Source organism: Copadichromis virginalis, linkage group LG19, assembly GCF_057382275.1.
Source record: "Copadichromis virginalis isolate Kocher_CV1m ecotype Utaka linkage group LG19, C_Virginalis_male_GT1.1, whole genome shotgun sequence".
Classification (NCBI taxonomy): Eukaryota; Metazoa; Chordata; class Actinopteri; order Cichliformes; family Cichlidae; genus Copadichromis; species Copadichromis virginalis.
This window is the reverse complement of record NC_140636.1, coordinates 27,054,626-27,074,879: the sequence shown is the minus strand read 5'-3', so window position 1 is coordinate 27,074,879 and position 20,254 is coordinate 27,054,626. Positions and strand designations below refer to the sequence as shown.

The window sequence follows — 20,254 nt, the reverse complement described above, 5'->3', positions numbered from 1 at the left end:
CTCCCCTGTGTTTCGGCGCTGAGTTTCTAGAGGACCCATAGTAGAATCAATTCAGCGAGAGGGGAGCTTGAAACCGTCCACTCATGCTTTCCTCCGAGTCTGAGAGAAACATAGTTGAAGGGAACACACAGACCAGTCGGCCGCACTACATGCTCACAACAGGCAGGCTCCCATCACTAACGAAAAACAACAGCAGCAGTCCCCCTGCATATAATTATTATAACACTTTACTGAACACTATGCATATATATCCAGAGAAACTATATACCACCCGTTGATGAGATTTTTTTAAGTTATTCTAGATGTCTTTTGAAAAGCATATGGGCTCAACTTTGGTTTGGAAACCACCTAATTCATCCTGTTAAAATAAATCTTAAAATAAATTCATGTGATTATCAGAAAATACTCATACACAATGGTGTTTCCCCACTTTTAATGGTTTGATCATGAGGTATTTTACCAGCAGATGTCACGAATGCAGTGGATTCTTTCATCTTCATCAGGTGATACTCAATATCCAGGTGGTGAAGCTATAGTAGCTGTGGGGTCATGTGCACCCATATCAAGCCAGCGCAAAATAACACACAGCGTGGTAAATGTGGAAGAATAATCTCAGCTGGTGCTACTCAAAGACCTGTTTGCTTTGTGGTCTTAAAACAAGAGTGTGCAACTGCTCAAAAAGCAGTGTGTTATTGGCTCAGCACATATGTATATATGCTCAGCTTCCCACTCATTTTGTTCACAAGCGGTCCGAACATCTTTGCCAGTCAGTCTGTTGTTGTTCTTCACTGATCAGCCCCACTGCATCAGCAGGACGTGCCTTGCTTAAGGGCATCTGCTTCGCGGAGAAGAAGGCAAGGCTGTTCATGCAGACAATGCAGAGGATGTCTGGTGGTCTCATTGTTAAATTTACACTTAATCCAGGTCTGCAGCAGCTCAGGTTGGGGGAAAAAAGCCCAACAGCAACAACAACAGAACACCTCCTGGAGGTGGGGTTGGGTGCGGTGCCCCCCCCCCCCCCCCCCCCAAAAAAAAAATAAGGAAAAAAAGTCCTCTCATGAAGACAGAAAAGGTAAAAAAAAAATGTAGTGAACTAGATGATTTCATGTTTCAGAGCTGAAAATCTGCAGCATTTGGGGTCAGATTAGAGAAAGCAGCGTGACCTTTTAACCACCACCATGCTGAAAACACCTGCTGCACGCATCTGGGCCATCAGCTGATGTAAACCGAATGGTTTTTAACATCACAACTTTCATTATGAGCGTTTCAACGTGAATCTTTCTCGCACGACTAATATGCGTGCAGTGTTTGCATGCACGAGGACAGCACTCACATGCACTTGTAGTCCTCATTTGAATGTGTTTGCGCGTGCCTCATTAAGAGGTGCGCTTCCACGCAACCAGCCCGCTCACCAATGTCACCTTCATGGATGGCTCCATCGTAGGAGCATCCTTCAGAATGTAACAGATTAGCTTTGCAGGCAGGGATGTTGATTAGGTCATCACTTCCCAAGGTCACACCTACACACATCTAGCAGCAGGCCCGCTGCCGTTAAAGCCCCCCACCTCTTCAGATCCTATAGAGCCTTGATTCTGCCTCCTGCCTGCGTGCGGATCTGAATAAGGCCGAATAAGCCATATCAAACAGGATAAGCCTTATTGTAATACTCAGTGATGGAACAGGCTGCTTCGGCCCCTTCAGGCTTCCTTCACCCTGAACAGACTTAAAAAAAACCCCAGCTCTGTGTTACATTACTTGAAGCATTTCTAAGCTCCTGTAGACTCTTTAATCTAACACGGACCTTCAGCATGCTGCGCAGTTGCCAGCTATGTTATGCAGTGACTGATGATCAGTTCAGGTGTTCTTCACAATGAATCTGCATTCTCAACACAACACTAAATTCCTTAACTCTGGACCTTTATTTTAAAGGGCTTGGGACCTATGTTTTTATGGCCAAAGTAGATTTTGTTGGCATAATAAAGACACCCCTCACCAGCTCTTTCTGGGTATGGGTGCTAGTGGTGGGGAAGGACAAAATAATAATTGAGCAAAACCGTTTTTACAGTTCTTATCACTTTGCAGCTGCCTTTTTCAGTGAGCACATCACCCATGTTTTATCAGACTGAGATTCCCTCCCCTAGCAGTTCCTCTTGGGGTTGTGCAACTGTTTGGCGTTAGTGCAGCGAGCGCGCAAAAGACGGACTTGTATCTGTGTGCGTACTAATTTTCCTCCACTAACTCTCTATGGGAGACAAATCTCCCTGCTGTACAGTGCTACATCTCTTTCTTTATTCCCCCTCCCCTCATGAGACAATGAACACATTGAGGCAAATCTGTTTCCACAGCCTGTGAATGAGAGACAGCCAGCTTTGTTTTGCATGAGTGTCCACACACACACGCATATGTGAGTGTGTGACAGATAAAGCAAAAGAATTGCGCTTGTGGTGTGGACACACACGGGTGTATCCAATGTGTATGAGGCTCCTACGTCATGCGTTCGCCATGTGACTCACTTGGTGTGGCGCAGGGGTTTAAGTAGTGAGTAAGAGCCATTCTTCTCCCTCATATGTCTCCGCTCGCACTGAGGCCCGGACGCGCAACACTTTCCCTCCACCCCTACTCCATCTCTGTTCATTACCCAACAGGTTGCTCTGTCAATAATGAACGCGTGCGAGTTTGACATCTGAGGTCCATTCAAAGGGAGACAAACATGAGAACAATAATCACCTGTCCATTTGTTATTTCAGGAAATCAACAGAATACACATGTGAACATTTTATTTCTTCCCTTTGTTGGTTTTTCATAAATCTCATGAGAAAACATGATTATTGTTTTTGAATAACAGCTCTGTCTGGGATAGTCTTTTTTTTTTTTTTGGTAACCTGCTGGGATAATTGCAGGTGAGCCATGGAGGAGATAGAGCACAGTAGTGCAGAGATAGGTAAACACGCAAGTGACGTCTGTGGTCGATGACTAATGCTGTATAGACTCCAGCGCCTTGTCTTGTGAAATGCTGGGATAAAGGCTTTGTGAGGGTTCTGCAGGTTAGCTCTAACTATTGTGAGCCATAAAACATGGACACATACTCTTTATCAAAGTGGGATATTACTCCTCGTAGTGCTCGCATACCTTAGTCCTGGGCGGGTGGCTGTATGTCGATTTAGAGCCAAAAAGCCTTTGTCATATCTAAACTGTCAGTGTCACAGGAGTTCGTTTGCACGTCCATCCAGAGAAGACATTTTTGTTGCGGTGCACAGTTTTTATTGGACCTATTCCACCATCTAGTGGTGGTGCATCTGCTGTTACCTACCGCAGCTGCACGAGTCCCCGATGAGAACACAAGAAGTGAAACAAATTGGCAAATGAGGAAATGCAAATGATTAATATTTTTGTCATTTACACATTTGATTTATTTATTTTCAGAAACAGAGTGTACTAATTGCAAAAAATTTTTTTTTTTTAAAAACAAAAAGGCAGCTTTGGGTGAAACAAAATGAAGAAGTCAAATGTAGAGAGGAACTAGAAATAAGTTCGCCTTCTAAACAAAACACTGAGGAGTTAAAAAGAAGTTAAGAACAATATTTAATTAAATAGTAATTAATTCAGTAGCACCTTGTTGATTGCAAGGCCGCGATCATATACTGACTGCATCACTTGATCCCCAGCAGATGTAGAAATATATTCCTTCCTCTTCAAAGTCCCCATATAGTCAATATCTGCAGTGTTCCACAGTGTAACCGAGATCAGTTCGGGTGGGGGGGATAGCTGTTTTTATTTGGAAATATCGTCATTTAATGCACAGCCCCCTGTTGAAAAGCAGCACCACTTGGAAGTGTATTCAGCACTTGAGACTTCAACAGATTCCATCCTCATCCCATGGCGTCTCCCTCTTCTTCATCTTCCTCAGGCAGGCTCCCGGGACAGGGCTCCATGGTAACAGCGACGCCCATGCCGCTGCGTCCAACGGGCATGTCTGTGACACATGTCCATTCATTTCTATCGGGACAGTAGCATTCAACGCTGGACAGAAAGCCGTGTTGGTTAAAACCTCCTAAGTGGGACACACACACACACACACACACACACACACACACACAGATTAGCAAACATTTGCATCAATAAATAATTATTAATTATTCTGTCTTTAGGGGGTTTATTTGCGATTTCAGAACTAATTTACAAAACAGATTTTAAAGAAAACTTTTCCTTTTAAAAAAAAAAGAAAAAAAAAGAAAAAAGATTGCAGTTATGAGTTCCTCCCAATGTGATATTTAATTCGCCAGCTGCATATCAGTTTACTATAAGCATCGGAACCACGCTTAACTTCATTTTATTAAATAACACTGAGTCAATGAGCCAGATTGGGAAGAAAACAGAGTGCAGCTCACTCTAGGGTAACAGAGCAGCACCTACTGATCTGCCTACCGGTCAATGAGAGGGATTTAATTACTTAAGTAGTCAGTATTTAGAAGTGTGTGTTGCAACACTCAGTAGAAATCGTGGAAGCGTTTATTACAGATATATTATCCTGTAAACATTAATGACACTGATAAGAGCAACATTTTTCACTCATCGCTTCAGATTCATGAAGTTGTATAATGTGCTTAATACCAAGCATTAGAAACCCGACTGACCGAAGACGAAGATGCGTCCCTGGTGGACAGTGACTCCATGTGCGCTGCGAGAGTACTGCATCGAGGCCCTCTGCTCCCACGTATTCCTGGCTATGTTGTAGCGTTCCATAGTGGCCAGCTGGCTCTGCCCATCATAGCCTCCTATAGCATACAGGTAAGAGTTCACACACACCAAACCTGCAAGCACAAACAACACAAAAAATGAAATTTGCAACATAAACATGCCAGAGTTTCTTGGAGAACATCAGACGAGAAGACTGAAACAACTCTCATGATTACAGTCATTTTAACAGAAATCTGAATTATTTTAATCTGTACAAAGGCAGACGTGTAAAAAAAAAAAAAAAAAAAAAAAAAGAAAGAGCAGGTTGCAGTTTTACATTGGGCTGTTTGTTAGGCAAGAGCAGTGGAAAAATAACATGTTACTTAGTGACTTTTTGAGGTGCTGATAGGTCAGATTTTATTATCTTGGGAGAGCACAAAGTTAGTGCTGTCCCTCTGTTTCCTGTTTTATACTAAGCTGCCTGAAACCTTATTTTGGGCAAAGGTCAAAAAAAGTAAAGACTATGTGAGAGTACTAAAGATAAGCGTGAAAATGGTAAACACTAAATGTGTCTAAACCTGCTTCTCATAAGAGCCAGAAATGCCCACAAACTCACCTAGTCCGCTGCGTATAGTATTCATGGGAGCCAGCTGTTGCCAGGTGTTAGTGTCAGGCTGATATTTCTCAGCTGTGTTCCAGCGGTTCTGTCCATCATAGCCCCCCACTACATACAGGGCCCCCCCGCACACCGCCACGCCGGCTCCCAGGCGAGCAACCGACATTGGACAAACAAAGGTCCAGCGATTAGACTCGGGATCCCACCTGCAAACCAAACAGCATTTGTGCAGAGCACTTAGTGCAATGATAATCTGTTGACAACTCCTAATGATATTACATATTAGTCAATTGACATAATTAAATTAATGTATCAGCGCTGCAAACTTTAAACCGATTCGGTGCGAAGCAGCTGCGCGCGGCAACTCTCTCGGTCTACACGAGCAGTCAACTTTAAGTGGATTAGGTTAAGCTGGCAACCATGTTTGGCAACTATGAAGAAGCTGTACTTGAAGCCAAAGCTATCGCAACACCAGTGAGCGTACAGAGAGACAAGAAAGTCCAGTCGTGTCCTTGGAGAAAACCGGCTAAATTAATATAAAGACAGCTTGGGATAAAGAGTGGCAGCAGGAGGAAACAGCTGCTCAATCCAAGGATGGGGGGAAAAAAAGAAAGCAAAAACCCTGCCTACCAGCACCTCTAAAGTAATTTACCAACAAGATGCAAGAGCTATATCAATCTTCATGTCTAGCTCTCAGCAGAAATAATATATTTATTTAGATCTATATATTTCTTGCATAACAACCCACAGGACTCTTTGCATAGGCAAATAATGGAAGGCATGACAACAAGAAACAATCAACATGAGCAGACGGGACTTCTTGTACTCTGACTGGTTAATGATTAAAAGCGTGTTGGCACAGTTGCTGGCACTGGTCGTATTCCAGCTGAAAACTGCTGATAGGAGTGTGGCTTATATTGCATCACCTGCCCTTTAATGTTCGGAACGCGCCTTAGAAAAAAGCAGCACTAAATTCAAGTCGCTCTTCCCTCTGACATTGTGACATTGGCCCTGCACTATGATCATGAAAATTTCTGCATCTACAGCGAGGTGCGCAACAGCGGCAAATTAGGAGCAAGGAGGTACGACTCCCCGCCGAGTCTCCGGCATGTTGCTTGCATTCGTTTGGGAAGCATCCTCGGGAGAAGAGCCGTTGCTGCCAACACCGATTACTATAAATGCTCTCGTCTCCTTTGATGTGTTACACTTTCAGTTTTCATCTCAATACTTTTATCAGCTTTCATTATATTTAGCAGCTTCTCAGAAGAAGATTTCCAACTGGTTTCTGATGAGCTCTAATAATTCTCTGCTGACTAGCATCTTTAAGACAGTTTTACATTTCAATCTATTAAAAAAGTGTTTAAGGTCACACTTGAAGTAGAAAGCTAATAATATCAATAGAAAGTGCCATTCTTGAGACTTTCTGTTAGTAATCTAACCTACATGAAAGCATTATATCTCCTTCTCGCGGCAACGAGAGGTAAAGTATACGCAACCAGATCTACATTCCTAAGAAGTTTGTCTGTACATGTTTTGAACGACCTCATGTTTTTGATGTTATGATGTCTAATTAGGCTAAGAGGAATACCAGCAAATTCTTGACTGCTCTTTAGCTTGAATAGCAGCCATTCATTTAATCTCTCTGGTGGCAGTCCCCATACGTGCGCCGAGGTAACTGCGCTTCTAAAAATCTGCATCTTAAAAAGAAAATCTGTGCTTCCACATTCAGCTTATTAAACACAACTTTAATGAAGTCAAATTACTTCTCGAGTGTCGAGTTAAAGACATAAATCGTCAAATAACAGCACAGAGATGTCTCACTTTTCCACCGTGTTGTGGTGTATCGAGCTCTGGGAGCCTCCGACAGCATAGACGCAGCCATCCACCACGCCCACCCCGACCCGGTTCCTGGGGATGTTGAGGGAGGCTCGCTGGCTCCACTGGTTGGTCATGGGGTTGTAGCAGCTCAGGGCGTTGGACTCTGTGTTGGTTTGAAGCGACAGGTTTCTGCCTCCAACCTGCGTTTAAGAACACTTTAAAAGTTTATGTTGAGAAAAGTGAAAAGAAAAACAACCCAGAAATCGCACTCACTGGCCACTTCATTAAGAACACTTTTTTGATGCTTGATATGAATTTCATTAGGTGGTTTTGACCATGTTTATCTCCATAACTGCATTGAGCTGCTGACATGTGATTGGCTCATTACATATTTTAATTTACGTGGACTTGAGCAGGTGTACTGAATAAAGAGTCCAGCAAGAGTAACTCTGAGTTTACTGCATTGTATCTGATCTCTGCGTGTTGTTCACAAATTAAAGCTCATTTCATTGACCGTATGATAACTGATGCAACATACAGTGTAGAGCAGTCCAAACAGTGTGCAGGCTCCCAGACCACTGCATGGCGTCCCCATGTCAGCCAGTTTTATCCAAATATTCCTCCTTGGATCGTAGGCCTCCATGGATGCCAGAGAATGCTGCCGGTATCTGAACAGACAAAAGAAAGTAGTGACTGGCTAGTTACTAAGATGAATGTCCAGAGTAAATAAACAGCTTTTCATGAGAGCTTGTGACATAACTTTGAATCCTTTGTTTGTTATTTGTATAAAGGTTAAAAAGGATATAAAGGATCTTGTCATATAGAGGCACAAATGCCAAAGATATAATATGGTGATTCATGTATGCATGCAAAGCTGGTCTCAAAATTTAGTCTTAATCAGTAGGAAATGTGAAAATAATACTCCAGTCATTATCTGCTCTTCCTTATGTCAATACGCACTGATTGCTATGATTGTGTCTGTGTTTCCACAACAGCATCATCCCATAAAACAGGTCTATGAAAACAGAACAACATGATCATTAAAAAAAAGTCAATACAGCTCAATCATCAGTTAGAAGTTTACGCAGACAGGATGATTTCTCTTATGATAACACCAAGTCGAAAAACAGATTTTTCTATGATGGATAGGAGCCCAAAAAGCAGGGCTACTCTGCAAGGAAGACAGACTGTGTAACCTGCTCAACAGTCACCAGATGGCAGACTGAGCAACTTTCTGAATTCTTGATAAAACACAGTCTGAGCTCATTACCACGATAGTGTATTGTCTGATAATAATGATTAATATATGACAATCAGAACCTCAAAATATTTGCTGCAGCCAGTCACACATGTTTGCTGAGCATACACAGTGTTTGATAACTACCCGCCGGCCACGTAGATAAACTGAGTTCCCCGATTAGGAGCAGGAGGAAGCTTCCTCAGGGTCATATCCTGGAAGATTTTGGACAGGAAGTCCTTACAGGAATTAGCCTAAAATTAAGATAGGACACAAAATAAAATAAAAAATATATGGGAAAAAAAATGGGTCATATGGCTTTTTTTTCTTTTTCTTTTACACTTTGATACCAAAATAGCATACTAGTTTTTATAAGTGCAGCTGTGGTTTACCTTGCTGAGGATGGGACAGGACAGCAGCTGGTTCTTCAGGAACTTAGGCGGCAACGCATAGATGTGAACTGCATTCAAGAGGGCATGCAAATAGGGGGCTCTGCTCTCCATATCCCAGCGTACCCAGTCTGTGCAGGCTTTATACACCTGATGTGGATTTTATTCAAATATATTAATGCACAATTTGTTATTTATGTCTAATAGAGAATCTAACAGGAGATTCATTTAAGTATATTTTTGAATGAATACCATTTGTGAATGAAATGCCTGTTGTATGGCTCTCAATCAGATTTCAGATTTTTATTTTAGGGTCACACACCTCAGACTCACAGAGCACCTTGAGACTGTCCTGACTGATGAGCTCCAGCAGCTGGCAGTGAGTAAGACTGAAGAATTCCTCTTCTTTGGTCACCTTCAAGACAGATGCAGCATTTGGATTTTATTCAGTTTACTTTTCAACTTTAAGTATTACTTCCATTGATGTGAGTCGACAGGTATGAGGCAGCGGGAGAAACTAAAAAGCTAGATTCCATCATTTCATGAAAAAGGCAACAGGAGAAGTCAGAATAAGTATTGGCAAAAAGAACATAAAAGGCTTGGCAGTGACAGGGGGGCTCGATTTGTTCTCGACTCAGACAGATATGTGGAGCTCGGTTTTGGGTAAGCATTAAACTGACACTGAGTCAAAGTTCTTCGGTTATGTAAAGCGCTCAGAAACAAAACAGAACACGAGCCAGTGAGGTGGGTCTCTAAACTGTGCATAATTATGTGGGGACAAGTAAAACACAGTGATGATTCTGTGGGATAAGACTGCCCCATGTCTGCCTGTCCACATATATTCACCTATCACCATAGTTATCTCTCAGTTCTTGTGCTTTGCCTTAACAAAATCATCCCCACTGAGTTGGCTGAACTACCTACAGCTAGTTAGTCTTCAGAACAGGTTACTGCCAGATTGGACTTGTTCGCATGCTCTCCACCCTTGGGTGGAGTTTGGCCTGCTATGCCAGTGCTCACAGATAGGAAAGGTGCTGTTTCACAAGGTTTTGTTCAGATGTCTCTGAGAGAAAATAGATGTTAAGAGAGGCATTTTAATGCACCCAAGTATGGCTGTTGCACCCGGCTCAGATATAGGCTCAGCTGATAAGTACAGAAGTGGATCTATTTGCCTAGGTGCAAATAGGCCCTCTGCTCAACTTCTTTTTAGCTACGCGAGAATAATTTGAGATAAAAGACACAGTTTCTCATAATAATAACTGCACGTAAAGCTGTTGCATGTGCTGTTACCTCACTGAAGTGTGTATTGATGTACTCCCGACTCTGTTGATGCAGTTCTGTGCAACCGATCTCCTCAGCGAAGCGGGAGATACCAATGACGTTAGCTGGCTCTAGGTGTTTAATCAGATAATCGCAGCATGCCTTTGCCACATCCTCAATCTGATACCTTGCAGGATGTAAAAGAAGCAGAGGAGCATTATAGTCTTCACCTCAAAATATGACTTAACACAGTGGTCTGGATCTAAAATATGTTTACCTCATAGCAGCCAAAAGCACATGCAATACACACTTTTCTCCCACTGTTATGTGAGAGGTGTAGGCAAAGTCAATAAGTCTCCCGACCACCTCAGGGCAGACATCACGCAGGGTGACCTCCGAAGCGTGACACTCCTTGAAACTGCTGGTAAACATGGCTCTGAAGTAGGAGCTACAGGAGGCCAGCACAACTTTGTGAACCTGAAAGAAAAAGGTTGTGATGATAATGAAACACTGGAAATGTGCTCAACAACTGAATGACAAGCGATCCAAGAAAAATTATGAGCTCATTTTGAATTAGACGGCAGCAACAAAAAGGAAGTTGGAACTGGGAGAACAAAAGGCTGAAAATGAAACGTAGTTAGAGTAATGACAATTGTTCTAATGTGTGGATTTTGTGTGTGTGAGTGCGATTCAGCTTCGACCTTGGCAGATTAGTGTCTCCAGTGACTGAGCTAATGATAAATCCCACTGAAGTAAAATAGCATAAACTGCATGAGACATGAAGGGAAGTATATTCATACGTGACTGAATAGTCATTCGTGATGGAGCTAATGATAGGTCACGTTGAAGTACAACATAGAAAAGAAGAAACCATTGTGATGGAGTGGTTTTGATGTTTGAATTTGGCTTTAAATCTTGTATGTGAAATGTCCCAGAGAGAGTGAGAAGCAATAGGGTGTGACTTAAAATAAGGAGATTGTAGACACCAAAAAGAGCAAAAGAGGATAAAAGAGGGCTCCTAGGAACAGTCAAAGCTGTTCTTGCTCTAGTTTCTTTGTGATAGGCAGTAAACATCTGGCCCTGGGAGTCCACAATTAGAAATTACAGCAAGAAATGCCAGAGGAGCAACCACTGCCCGAACACTCTGGACTCATGAATAGGTTTTTATATTTCTTGGCTTTTCCTCTTCTCATTTTTTCCGTGTTATATTATAAAGTCAAACATGCAATTAATTAAAGTTGTTAATTAAATCACTTAAGTAATTATTATTAAGTATAATTTATTTAATTTGGCTTTTGCTTTGCTACTGCTAAATTGCGTAAATTAAATATCCTGCATTCAAAAAGTCTAAATTGTGGACATTTCCTTTTTAATCCCTTGTGAAAAAGTAAAGGTTAAAACCTGTGTATTATTATAAGATCGCTCAAGGGGTTCTTACAAGTTACTCTAGCCTTAAAAATTAACAGATCCTCTGGGCCTACTTTTCCAGACCACTAAATGTTAACTAACTGGGCTAAGAAGTGCAGGGATTTAGAGGAGAGCTGCTGATAACAGGTATGGCTGAAGGTAGAGGGCTTGACCAGAGGGCCACCCTGGCAAGGATGCTTTCAAAGGAAGCAAGAACGACATTTGGAGGACAGAGAAGCAGGTAGAGCTGGGCATGTCTCGTCCCCTGCCTACTGGGTAATACTCATAGGAACAGAGACTCACAATTTTTAAACAGAGAGGTGGTACCACACCTTCTTGTATTGGGGGTGGGGGGTTGGATAGTGCAAAGGCACCATATGTGAACATGATCCACACACATCCCGTTTGACCAAAGCTCATTTTAATGGATCTCTGATGATATCAGGGTGCATTAGTGCCTGTGAAATAGCCAGATCAAACATCTGGCAAGGCACCATCAATGCTGGAAGATGTATAGAGGTTACATATGCTCCCATTCTGATGACGTCTTTTTTTAGGAAGGGCTTGCATATTTCAGCGAGACAACGCGAAACTGCATATGGAATCTATTCCAACTGCATGGCTTCATAGTAGAAGAGTCTGGGTGCTACACTGGTCTGCCTGCACTGAAAACATGAAATGAGATAATATGACAAAGACGACCCAAGACTGACGAGCAGGTGGAATCTATATCAGACAAGAATGGAACAAGGTATCTCCCAAAGGTTCAGCAGCTGATCTCCTCAGCTCACAGAGGCTTAATGAGTGTTGTTAAAAGAAGAGGTGATGCTACACTGTGGTAAACATGGCCCTGTCCTTTTTTAGAGACATGTTGCTGCCATCGAATTCAAAATACCGTCTTACAAATGGTCCAATTACTCAGTTTGAGCATTTGATGTTTTCTGCGTTCTATTGTGAGTAAAATGCGGTTTATAAGATTTGCAAATTGTTTTTTTTAATTTATTTACGCTTTAAAAAAAAAATGGGTTCACATTAATATGAATCATTTTGAATAATTATTCTCTTATATATTTAACTTGTCCGAGAGCCTTTTATTATATTTGGCGTGCACTTTGCAAGTTTCTAAAATGTAAATGGAAAAACTTGCTGTCACTGTGTGTTGTTTTTCAGCAGCACTTTTTAAATGCTGACCTTTGTATTAAATTTAAATTGTCATAAAAAAAAAAATAACCCAACAACACAAACTACACTATGATTCTAAAACTTCAAACACGACCCATTACCTTGAAGTCGACTGTCCTCTCCTTGTATGTGACATGCAGCACCAGATCACACAGCAGTTCGTTCTGCCGGAACTCATCCATGGCCTTCAGGGCCCTTGAAGCATGGTTCTCGACGGTGTAGTCAAGATATCCAGACCCACGCATAGAGGGAACCACAATAGCTGAGAAATCTGAGTCGCATGTTGGACGTTTCTTCTTTTTAGGGCAGTGCATTATGGGGAGAAAGCACTTTAGATCTAGTTTTTCAGTGATACAGTCTTTTACAGTCAAACGTTTTTAGTTCTTATCCCATTGGATTCAAACTTTCAACAGAGAAAGTTCCTTTGGTCTTCAACTCATCAGTAGGTAAAGGCTACAGTGTGCAAGTATCCTCAGTTCCTCCATTTTGCCAAAAAACATTCAACACAAAAATAGTCTTTTAGCATGTCGACAACCCCCTGTGTAATAGTACATTCCATCGGTGATCACTGCTACAGCCAGCAGGCGAAGTAAGATGTCCAGATGCTGCAAAAATTAAGCTCAAGTCATGCGTTTCTCTGCAGAAATACAGCAAGGAACCGTATTTGTAAACTGACGGTGAACCACATAAGGCTCGCTCAGCCACGTATCCTGCCCCATCTGACATGACTGACAATATTTGTGTCACACAGTTCCCAAAGCAAAAGCAACGATCATGAAATTACTTTTGGTCCGGATTTGAAAGAATTCAGGCTTTTCAAAGTAGTCCATTCTGACGTTTTCCAACGTCTTCTGCCATTTAGCGTTTTTACATGAAAAAAGGAAGCGGTTGGCACATGTGTGCAACTGCAATCAGTTGTATCATAGCAGGGATTCTTCTTCAACTCATGTGATGCTTATCCTGGAGAGAAGAGGGTAAAACAGAGAGAGGGGGGGTGTTAGGAAAGCTGAGAGTTTTTCAGTGATTTAAAAAGAAGCAAATATAATCAAGATCTCCGGATATGGCATTTTTTTCTTATGCGTATGTGGGTGTGTTACTGTGACACACTGTGGGTTTCACTTCCTTACAAATGAATCCGAAAAAAACGTGTTGTGACGAACTGCTTTATGACACAGCTTTCAGCCGAGGAAATAATCACTGTGTTTGTGATTTCTTCTAAGATTTTCATAACTGCAGGTTAACAGTCTGCATATAAACCAGTTATCCTTGTACTTTTTTGTTTTTGTGTTATTTAATTTCTATTGCTTGATTTCATTTTTGACTTCCATATGACTAAATGTGATATTTTATCCTCATAGAGTGACATCTGGCTAAATACAGATTTGTTAGGACTGATATTTAAGAGAAGTGAAATTACACAACCAGATAATGACTTTCAAGCTATTGTGATCATTGTCCTTAAACTTTTTTTAAACTGTTGTCACAGGGCAGGAGGTGGGGTACACCCATGACCAGTTTAGAACCACCAGTAAGCCTGAGTGAGAGTCCTTCAGCTTCCCCTATAGTATATATAGATTTTTATCATGCTACCTGAGGATAATAATTAAATATAGTTATTAAAAGAAAAAAAAAAGCAACTTTGATCTATCCAAATGAGTCATCAGGCACATGCTAATTTTTAACTTGCATATTTTGATGTATGTGGTATATCTTGCTATTTTAACGTAATACTGACCTGCCAGATTGGTCTATACATGTTCAGAGAATGACGCTTATTTTATTTTGTTTTGTATTTTTTAATCCACTATTTAAGTAAATTTAAAATCAAACCATTAAGCTTCGATTGAAGTGCATATTTATGACTTTAATTCAAGATGTTCACCAAAGATTTTGCATTAACTATTCAGGAATTGTTCATTTTTATACATAGCTCCCTGTTTGAGAGGCTCAAAAAATCGAACTTGCATTTCGCATCTTTCACTGAAACTCTCAATATGCGATTTAAATGTTTAAGTTGTAATGTTTAAGTTCGCTATATTTTTGATTAGCCTGATAAACCAAAATAAACATCCATCCATCTTCATCCGCTTTATCCGGGGCCGGGTCGCGGGGGCAGCAGCCCAAAATAAACCTATCAAACAGATAGCGAAAAAGCCTTAGGTGTGGCCATACCCTATCAGAATTAATCTAAAATCAGAAACTTGGACGAGGTCTGGTCAGTAAGCTCCAACATCAGGCATTTGCCTCACTGAAATCACTGACACTAAAGACCAAGCAATGGTGGAAGCGTGAGTGACTGCCATTCGTCTGGAGGCCAATTTGTTTGCCCAAAGTTTTGTTTTTGCTACAGGGTGTCCTCTCAACTTACAAACTTATTTACGTCTTATGTAAGAGATATGCAAAAGGTTTTGTGTAACAGGTTTAAAGATAATTAGAAGAATTAATGCATTAAGCTGTCAAATTATGAAAAAATGCAAGTAAATAAAAGACAAAAACAATTATTTTGTAGCACACGTCTTTATGCAGAACAGCACACCTTGATCAGCTACTTGTCAAGCAAACAGTAAAATCTCCTGCATGCCAGCGTCAGTTGCTGCTGCTCCAGCTTGAAGCAAAACAAATCAGCTCATGAGGTGGAGATGAAGAAAGGACTTTTGTTATCTTGCCTGGTAGATATAGTGCATTTGTCTGTGTGAGAACCCTTGGAATCATTAAACATGTAAGCATTAAGGCGGACAAATCAAGGCCCCGCTGAAGGCTAAACCATGCAAGATCCTTTTGACTATTATATGCAAAATGTCATCATTTGCAGCTTTTTGGCAACACGCGTGCATAATTAAAATACTATTGCCACACACATTTTGGAAGATTTTTTTTTTTTAAGTCAAAGCAAAAGGTGGTTTAGAGATAAGGGGATTTGCAGAGCTGCACAATTAAATCTACTCAGCCACCAGCTACCTCACATCTCAGCCTACAGTTAGTCAGCCTGCTTGCTGGTCATATGACCCAATGTGTCAGACAAAGGGGGGGTAGGGCAGAAAAAATGAGATTTTCAGGGAAGCACACACTGATGACAGTAAAATGATGGAGAAAAAAAAAGATAAGAGGGGGAAGTCCACTCGAGGAGGGAGTAAAACAGTAACGCTGATATGACACTTGGTCTGACCAGTTTATTGATTCTAGCTAGATATGAAGGTTCTGTTTGACCGAGGTCCTCACCGGTAGCACCGCAGTGGGAGTGCAGTTTAGTTTAGTTGCATTTAGAAACTCCTTAAATCAAATATCTCAATTTGATTTAAGGAGTTTCTTTCTTCCTTTTTCTTTAAAAGCAGTTTTTTGTCAGATGATATCATACTTTTGACACTAAAAACAAAGAGAAGCATTGAAGCCACTGATTCCGGCTGCAGATGAGTTTGCTTTTCATAAATCACACGCCATTCTTAGTGCAGAATTTCTGAGAAGAAACAAATGGGGCAGACAGTTAACCATTTACAGATTGCTTCCGTACATCCCGAACAGTAGAGTAACTGGTGCAGTCAGCACTTATGGCAAATTTCCTGTTTAGAAATGTTATTGAATTACTTATTTCAAAACGACCTTTTTAAACAGATTAAAACTGAAATAAATATCGTCCTAAACTGCTGAGCTGTAATGAGTGCACATCCTTCGAAATGTTTTGTAACAGTAGTGACAAAAGCGCCTCTGCTGTGTCATCTTTCGTGTCACCATTGACTTTTCTCGAGACAAATGTTGATGATGACAAAAGCACATTTTCTGAAAAAAAAGAAAAGGAAAAAAAGAGGAAGACTGGAGTTGAATGCCACGGGATGATTGTAGTGTTTTAAAAAATTGAAACATCTGTTAACTCAGCCATAACAGCCCAACAAGGAAGAAAAAAAAAAAAAAAAAAAAACCCACTCGTAAGCAAGTTCCGCTGTGCAAGCTTGAATTTTGTAGACCAGTGCATGTGATAACACAAAGTCTAACCAATGTCCGTGCGATGTTCGATTGCACCTATGTGTGAACAGTGCAGGTAACTGTCCAAGGAAGTGAATGCCATGTATCCTGCTTTCTGCACAGAGCACCCTCACCTAAACCAAAGGAAGTAGGCCTATTTCCAGATGTGATCATTCATTTAATGTGTACTCTCTCTCTCTCTCTGGATAAGATAGCACCTCTACACAGTTGCTATGTTATTTTTATTTGAGTTACTGTTGCTTTCCTATCAGTTCGAAGTAGTCTGGCCATTCTCCTCTTGAATCAACAAGGCAGAGAAGACTCACGCTCACTGGACATCATCCTTTTTCCTGACCATTCTGTGAAAAACCTAAAGATGGTTGAGTGGAAAATCTCAGCAGATCAGCAGTTTTTGAAATACTCAGACCAACCTATCTCCACCAATAACCACACCACGTTCAAAGTCACTTAAATCACCTTTCCCCCCCCAATCTGATGCTCGCTTTGAACTTCAGTTTGACCATGTCTAGATGCCCGAACGCACCAAGCTTCTGCCATTTGATTGGTGGATTAGATATCTGCGTTAATGTGTATTTGACCTATTAAAGAGTCTAATGGACATCATTTAGAAAATCAGACAACACCAGTGCCTCATTTCTCACATTTGAGAGGGATGCAGATCTCCAGCTAAACTGAACAGGTTCTCCCTTTGCTTGCACTCCCACGCTTTAGCGAGTGTCATGACATTCAGCCTAAGATATTTTGTGTAATCTTGCTGGTGAACAGAGAGCACTGATCACATTCCCCCCCCTTTAGAGGAAAAACAGTTGACACACTGGAGGTGGTGAAATTTAGGAAATAAGTAGTTCCCAAGCTTCTTGTAAGGAAGTTCAATAAACAGAAACCCTGGCCAAGTGCTACACAGCCTAAAATATTTGAAAAAGAGCTACAATTTATTTGTGTGTGCCATTCAACCAGAGACAGAAACAATAAATACACATCAAGCCTGTTGTGGAACGTGTAGGAAAATAGCTTGTTATCCTAAAAAGCATGCTCTTTTGGGACTTGTGTAGCCTTTCCCCCCTTTCATCTTCTTCTTATTATAAAATTCGCAAATTAATCAACAAACTTGCATTTATCATTCCCTTATTCAATTAATTACTCAACGGGAAATTGAACTACAGTTATTTCTTTAAAAATTGTATCTACTTTTATTCATTTTATGGAATTTCCTTTTTAAAAGGTCGACAACATTTTTATTTTTTATATGATTTAAAACTGGTCTGGGGACTGTTAGCTTTTTCTGAATAAACGAATCAAGAAAACGAACTATGGCCACCGGATCTGCGTTTAAAATGCAGAAGCACAGCAATAGAGACCTCTTTAACATTTTCTTGCGTCAAAAGAATGATTTAGAGAACTAATATCAAGTAAATATCCCTACGTTTGACTGGTCCTGAACAATAAACAACTTTTTAAAATCAAACCGCCTAAACAAAATTCCACCGGATTCTATTTGAATTTTGCAATTTAGTCAAAATATATTTGATTTTATCTGCAAAACCAAAAACAAACTAGAAAAATTTGCATTTCCTGCGAAAATGCTGTGTGGATGCCTTTACGCTGAGGATGTCTGCTGAAAAAAGCTGAAAAAGTTGAAAAAAAAAACAAAAAAAAATTTTGGCCAGAGCGGGATTCGAACCCGGCCCTTCTGGTACTCAAGGGAGGTTCTCATCTCACTGCGCCACAATCATTCTCACAAAGAAGCGGTGGAGAGACTGACAATTGTGCTGAAATGAGCAGAAGAGGCTGAGAATTGTGCCGATAAGAGGTGGAAAGGCTGAAAATGTTTCAGAAGAGGTGAATAAGCAGAATTTGGGCAGAAAAGAGGTGAAAACTCTGAATATTTTGCTGAAAAGAGTTCAATCAGCAAAATTTCTTCTGAAAAGAGTTCAATCAGCAGAATTTTGCTGAAAAATGTTTTTTTCTGAAAACAGCAGAAAAAACTGAAAATTTTGCTGAAAACAGCAGAAAAAACTGAAAATTTTGCTGAAAACAGCAGAAAAAACTCAAAATTTTGCTGAAAAGAGTTCAATCAGAAGAATTCTGCTGAAAAGAGGATAAGTGGTGAAAAAACTCAAAATTGTGCTGAAAAGGGGTGAAAAAGCTTAAATTTGTGTTGAAAAGGGGTGAAAAAGCTTAAATTTGTGTTGAAAAGAGTTAAAAAAGTTTAAGTATTGACTGAAAGAAATGTTGCCATAAGCGGGATTTGAACCCGGGCCACCCAGTCTGAGAACGGACGCTCATCTCACTGAGCTAAAACACAGGTCAAGCCGGCAAGGAAAATCAGTGAGGCCACTGATGATATGGCAGAAATGGGCAAAAAATATTGCAAAAAAAAATTCAATATCTCAAAAAGTATAGAAGTTATGAGCAACAAAAGTCATAGCCGGCATTAGCAGAAAGAGCAGAATTTTTTAAAGTTTGAATGGCGAAAATCGGATGAAAACTGTGGGAGTAGTTCCACGGCGAAAAGTGTACGGAAACACCCGGAATAATAAAGAATAAAGAGAAACAGGAACTCAATAGTGTGGATGCCTATTAAGGCATCCACACAATAAAAGGCACAACAGCAGCAGCATTCAGCGCTCCGCATGCAAAGGCGACAAAGCAAACGTTTCAATTCCCCTTTAAGAGTCTGCGCACCAGGAGAGGAAATAAACTCCACTGCTCAACAAGAACCGTACAAACTACCCCAGCCGAGGGATCAGCCTGTCCGTGAACGTTGCTAATGTCGGAATAGTGATGTCAGGAGTGCTGCTGGAGGATCATAAACTCACGAGAACCGTCTTTAAACACATCACAGCGATCCCCCTTTCCTCTCTCCCCCCAACCGAAGGGCGCGTCCGCGCTGGTTTTATTCTCCAACAGCTGCAGATTCACTTACCTACAAAAACACCTGGTCGGCAGCCGCTAAAACTCCTCCGTCGCAAGAGAACGGGGCGCATTCACACAGAAGCCAACTCAAACAAGTTACGCAAGACTTGCCCAATCAGCACGATAAGTGTTCGCCGGTGTTTCTCTGCACAGATCTCTCCGTCCTACCAGGAAACCCGCTGATATCTCGTCCTCCACGTCAAAGGGACAAATGTGCACTTATGAACTTCGTCGATGCTCTGAGTCGCTGAGGGCCGACGTCCAAAGGCTGTAGTGCTGTTGGTGGTGCTGGTGTTGGGGGAGGAGGAATATACACCAACATGACACTGCAACTTTTCACTCCGCAAACATTGTGCGGGGCAATAGCTACGCATGTTCAGACCTACACGGCAACTAGTCGGACGCCGCATTCCTCAAAGTGAAACTGAACTTTGACTGGGGCAGGACAGCGGCTTCAGGAATTAGATAATAGTTACGCAGATGAAACACGCTTCAGCGAGAATAACAACAGCATATCTTTTATCCAACAACCCGAAACTCACACACACACACACACTCTCTCTCTCTCTCTCAGGAGAGTGAGCTGCAGAGGAAATCCACAACATTTCCTGCAGTTCGTTCAGATGGATTAAAATCAGGGCCCATGGTAGAATGGTCAGCTGTTTTCTTTATTCTTTGGCGCTATTAGATGCAGGCTTTGAGTTTCAATAAATCCCTGCGTCGTTATGTTATGCTAAGATATGTCATATCAAAAAAGGATGTCATTTGTTACAT

General features: G+C 41.1%; 1 protein-coding gene across 3 annotated transcripts; it reads right to left on the bottom strand.

Moving 5' to 3' along the window:
* Window positions 1-3,384: 3,384 nt before the first annotated feature.
* On the bottom strand, window positions 3,385-19,945 carry keap1a (kelch-like ECH-associated protein 1a). 3 transcript variants are annotated; one of them, XM_085440782.1, is made up of 12 exons: window positions 19,491-19,945; window positions 12,688-13,546; window positions 10,275-10,474; window positions 10,028-10,184; window positions 9,060-9,152; window positions 8,741-8,887; window positions 8,496-8,602; window positions 7,650-7,779; window positions 7,115-7,311; window positions 5,294-5,499; window positions 4,635-4,811; window positions 3,385-4,051 (listed from the first exon to the last, which is right to left on the bottom strand). In XM_085440782.1, the coding sequence occupies exons 2-12, from the start codon at window positions 12,898-12,900 to the stop codon at window positions 3,870-3,872; spliced, it is 1,809 nt and encodes a 602-aa protein (XP_085296908.1). In that variant the 5' UTR covers window positions 12,901-13,546; window positions 19,491-19,945; the 3' UTR covers window positions 3,385-3,869. The 3 variants fall into 3 exon arrangements, with proteins under 3 accessions (XP_085296908.1, XP_085296909.1, XP_085296912.1); XM_085440783.1 differs by lacking the exon at window positions 19,491-19,945 and adding an exon at window positions 19,250-19,484; XM_085440786.1 differs by lacking the exon at window positions 19,491-19,945 and adding an exon at window positions 19,384-19,484.
* Between the last annotated feature and the right edge of the window lie 309 nt (window positions 19,946-20,254).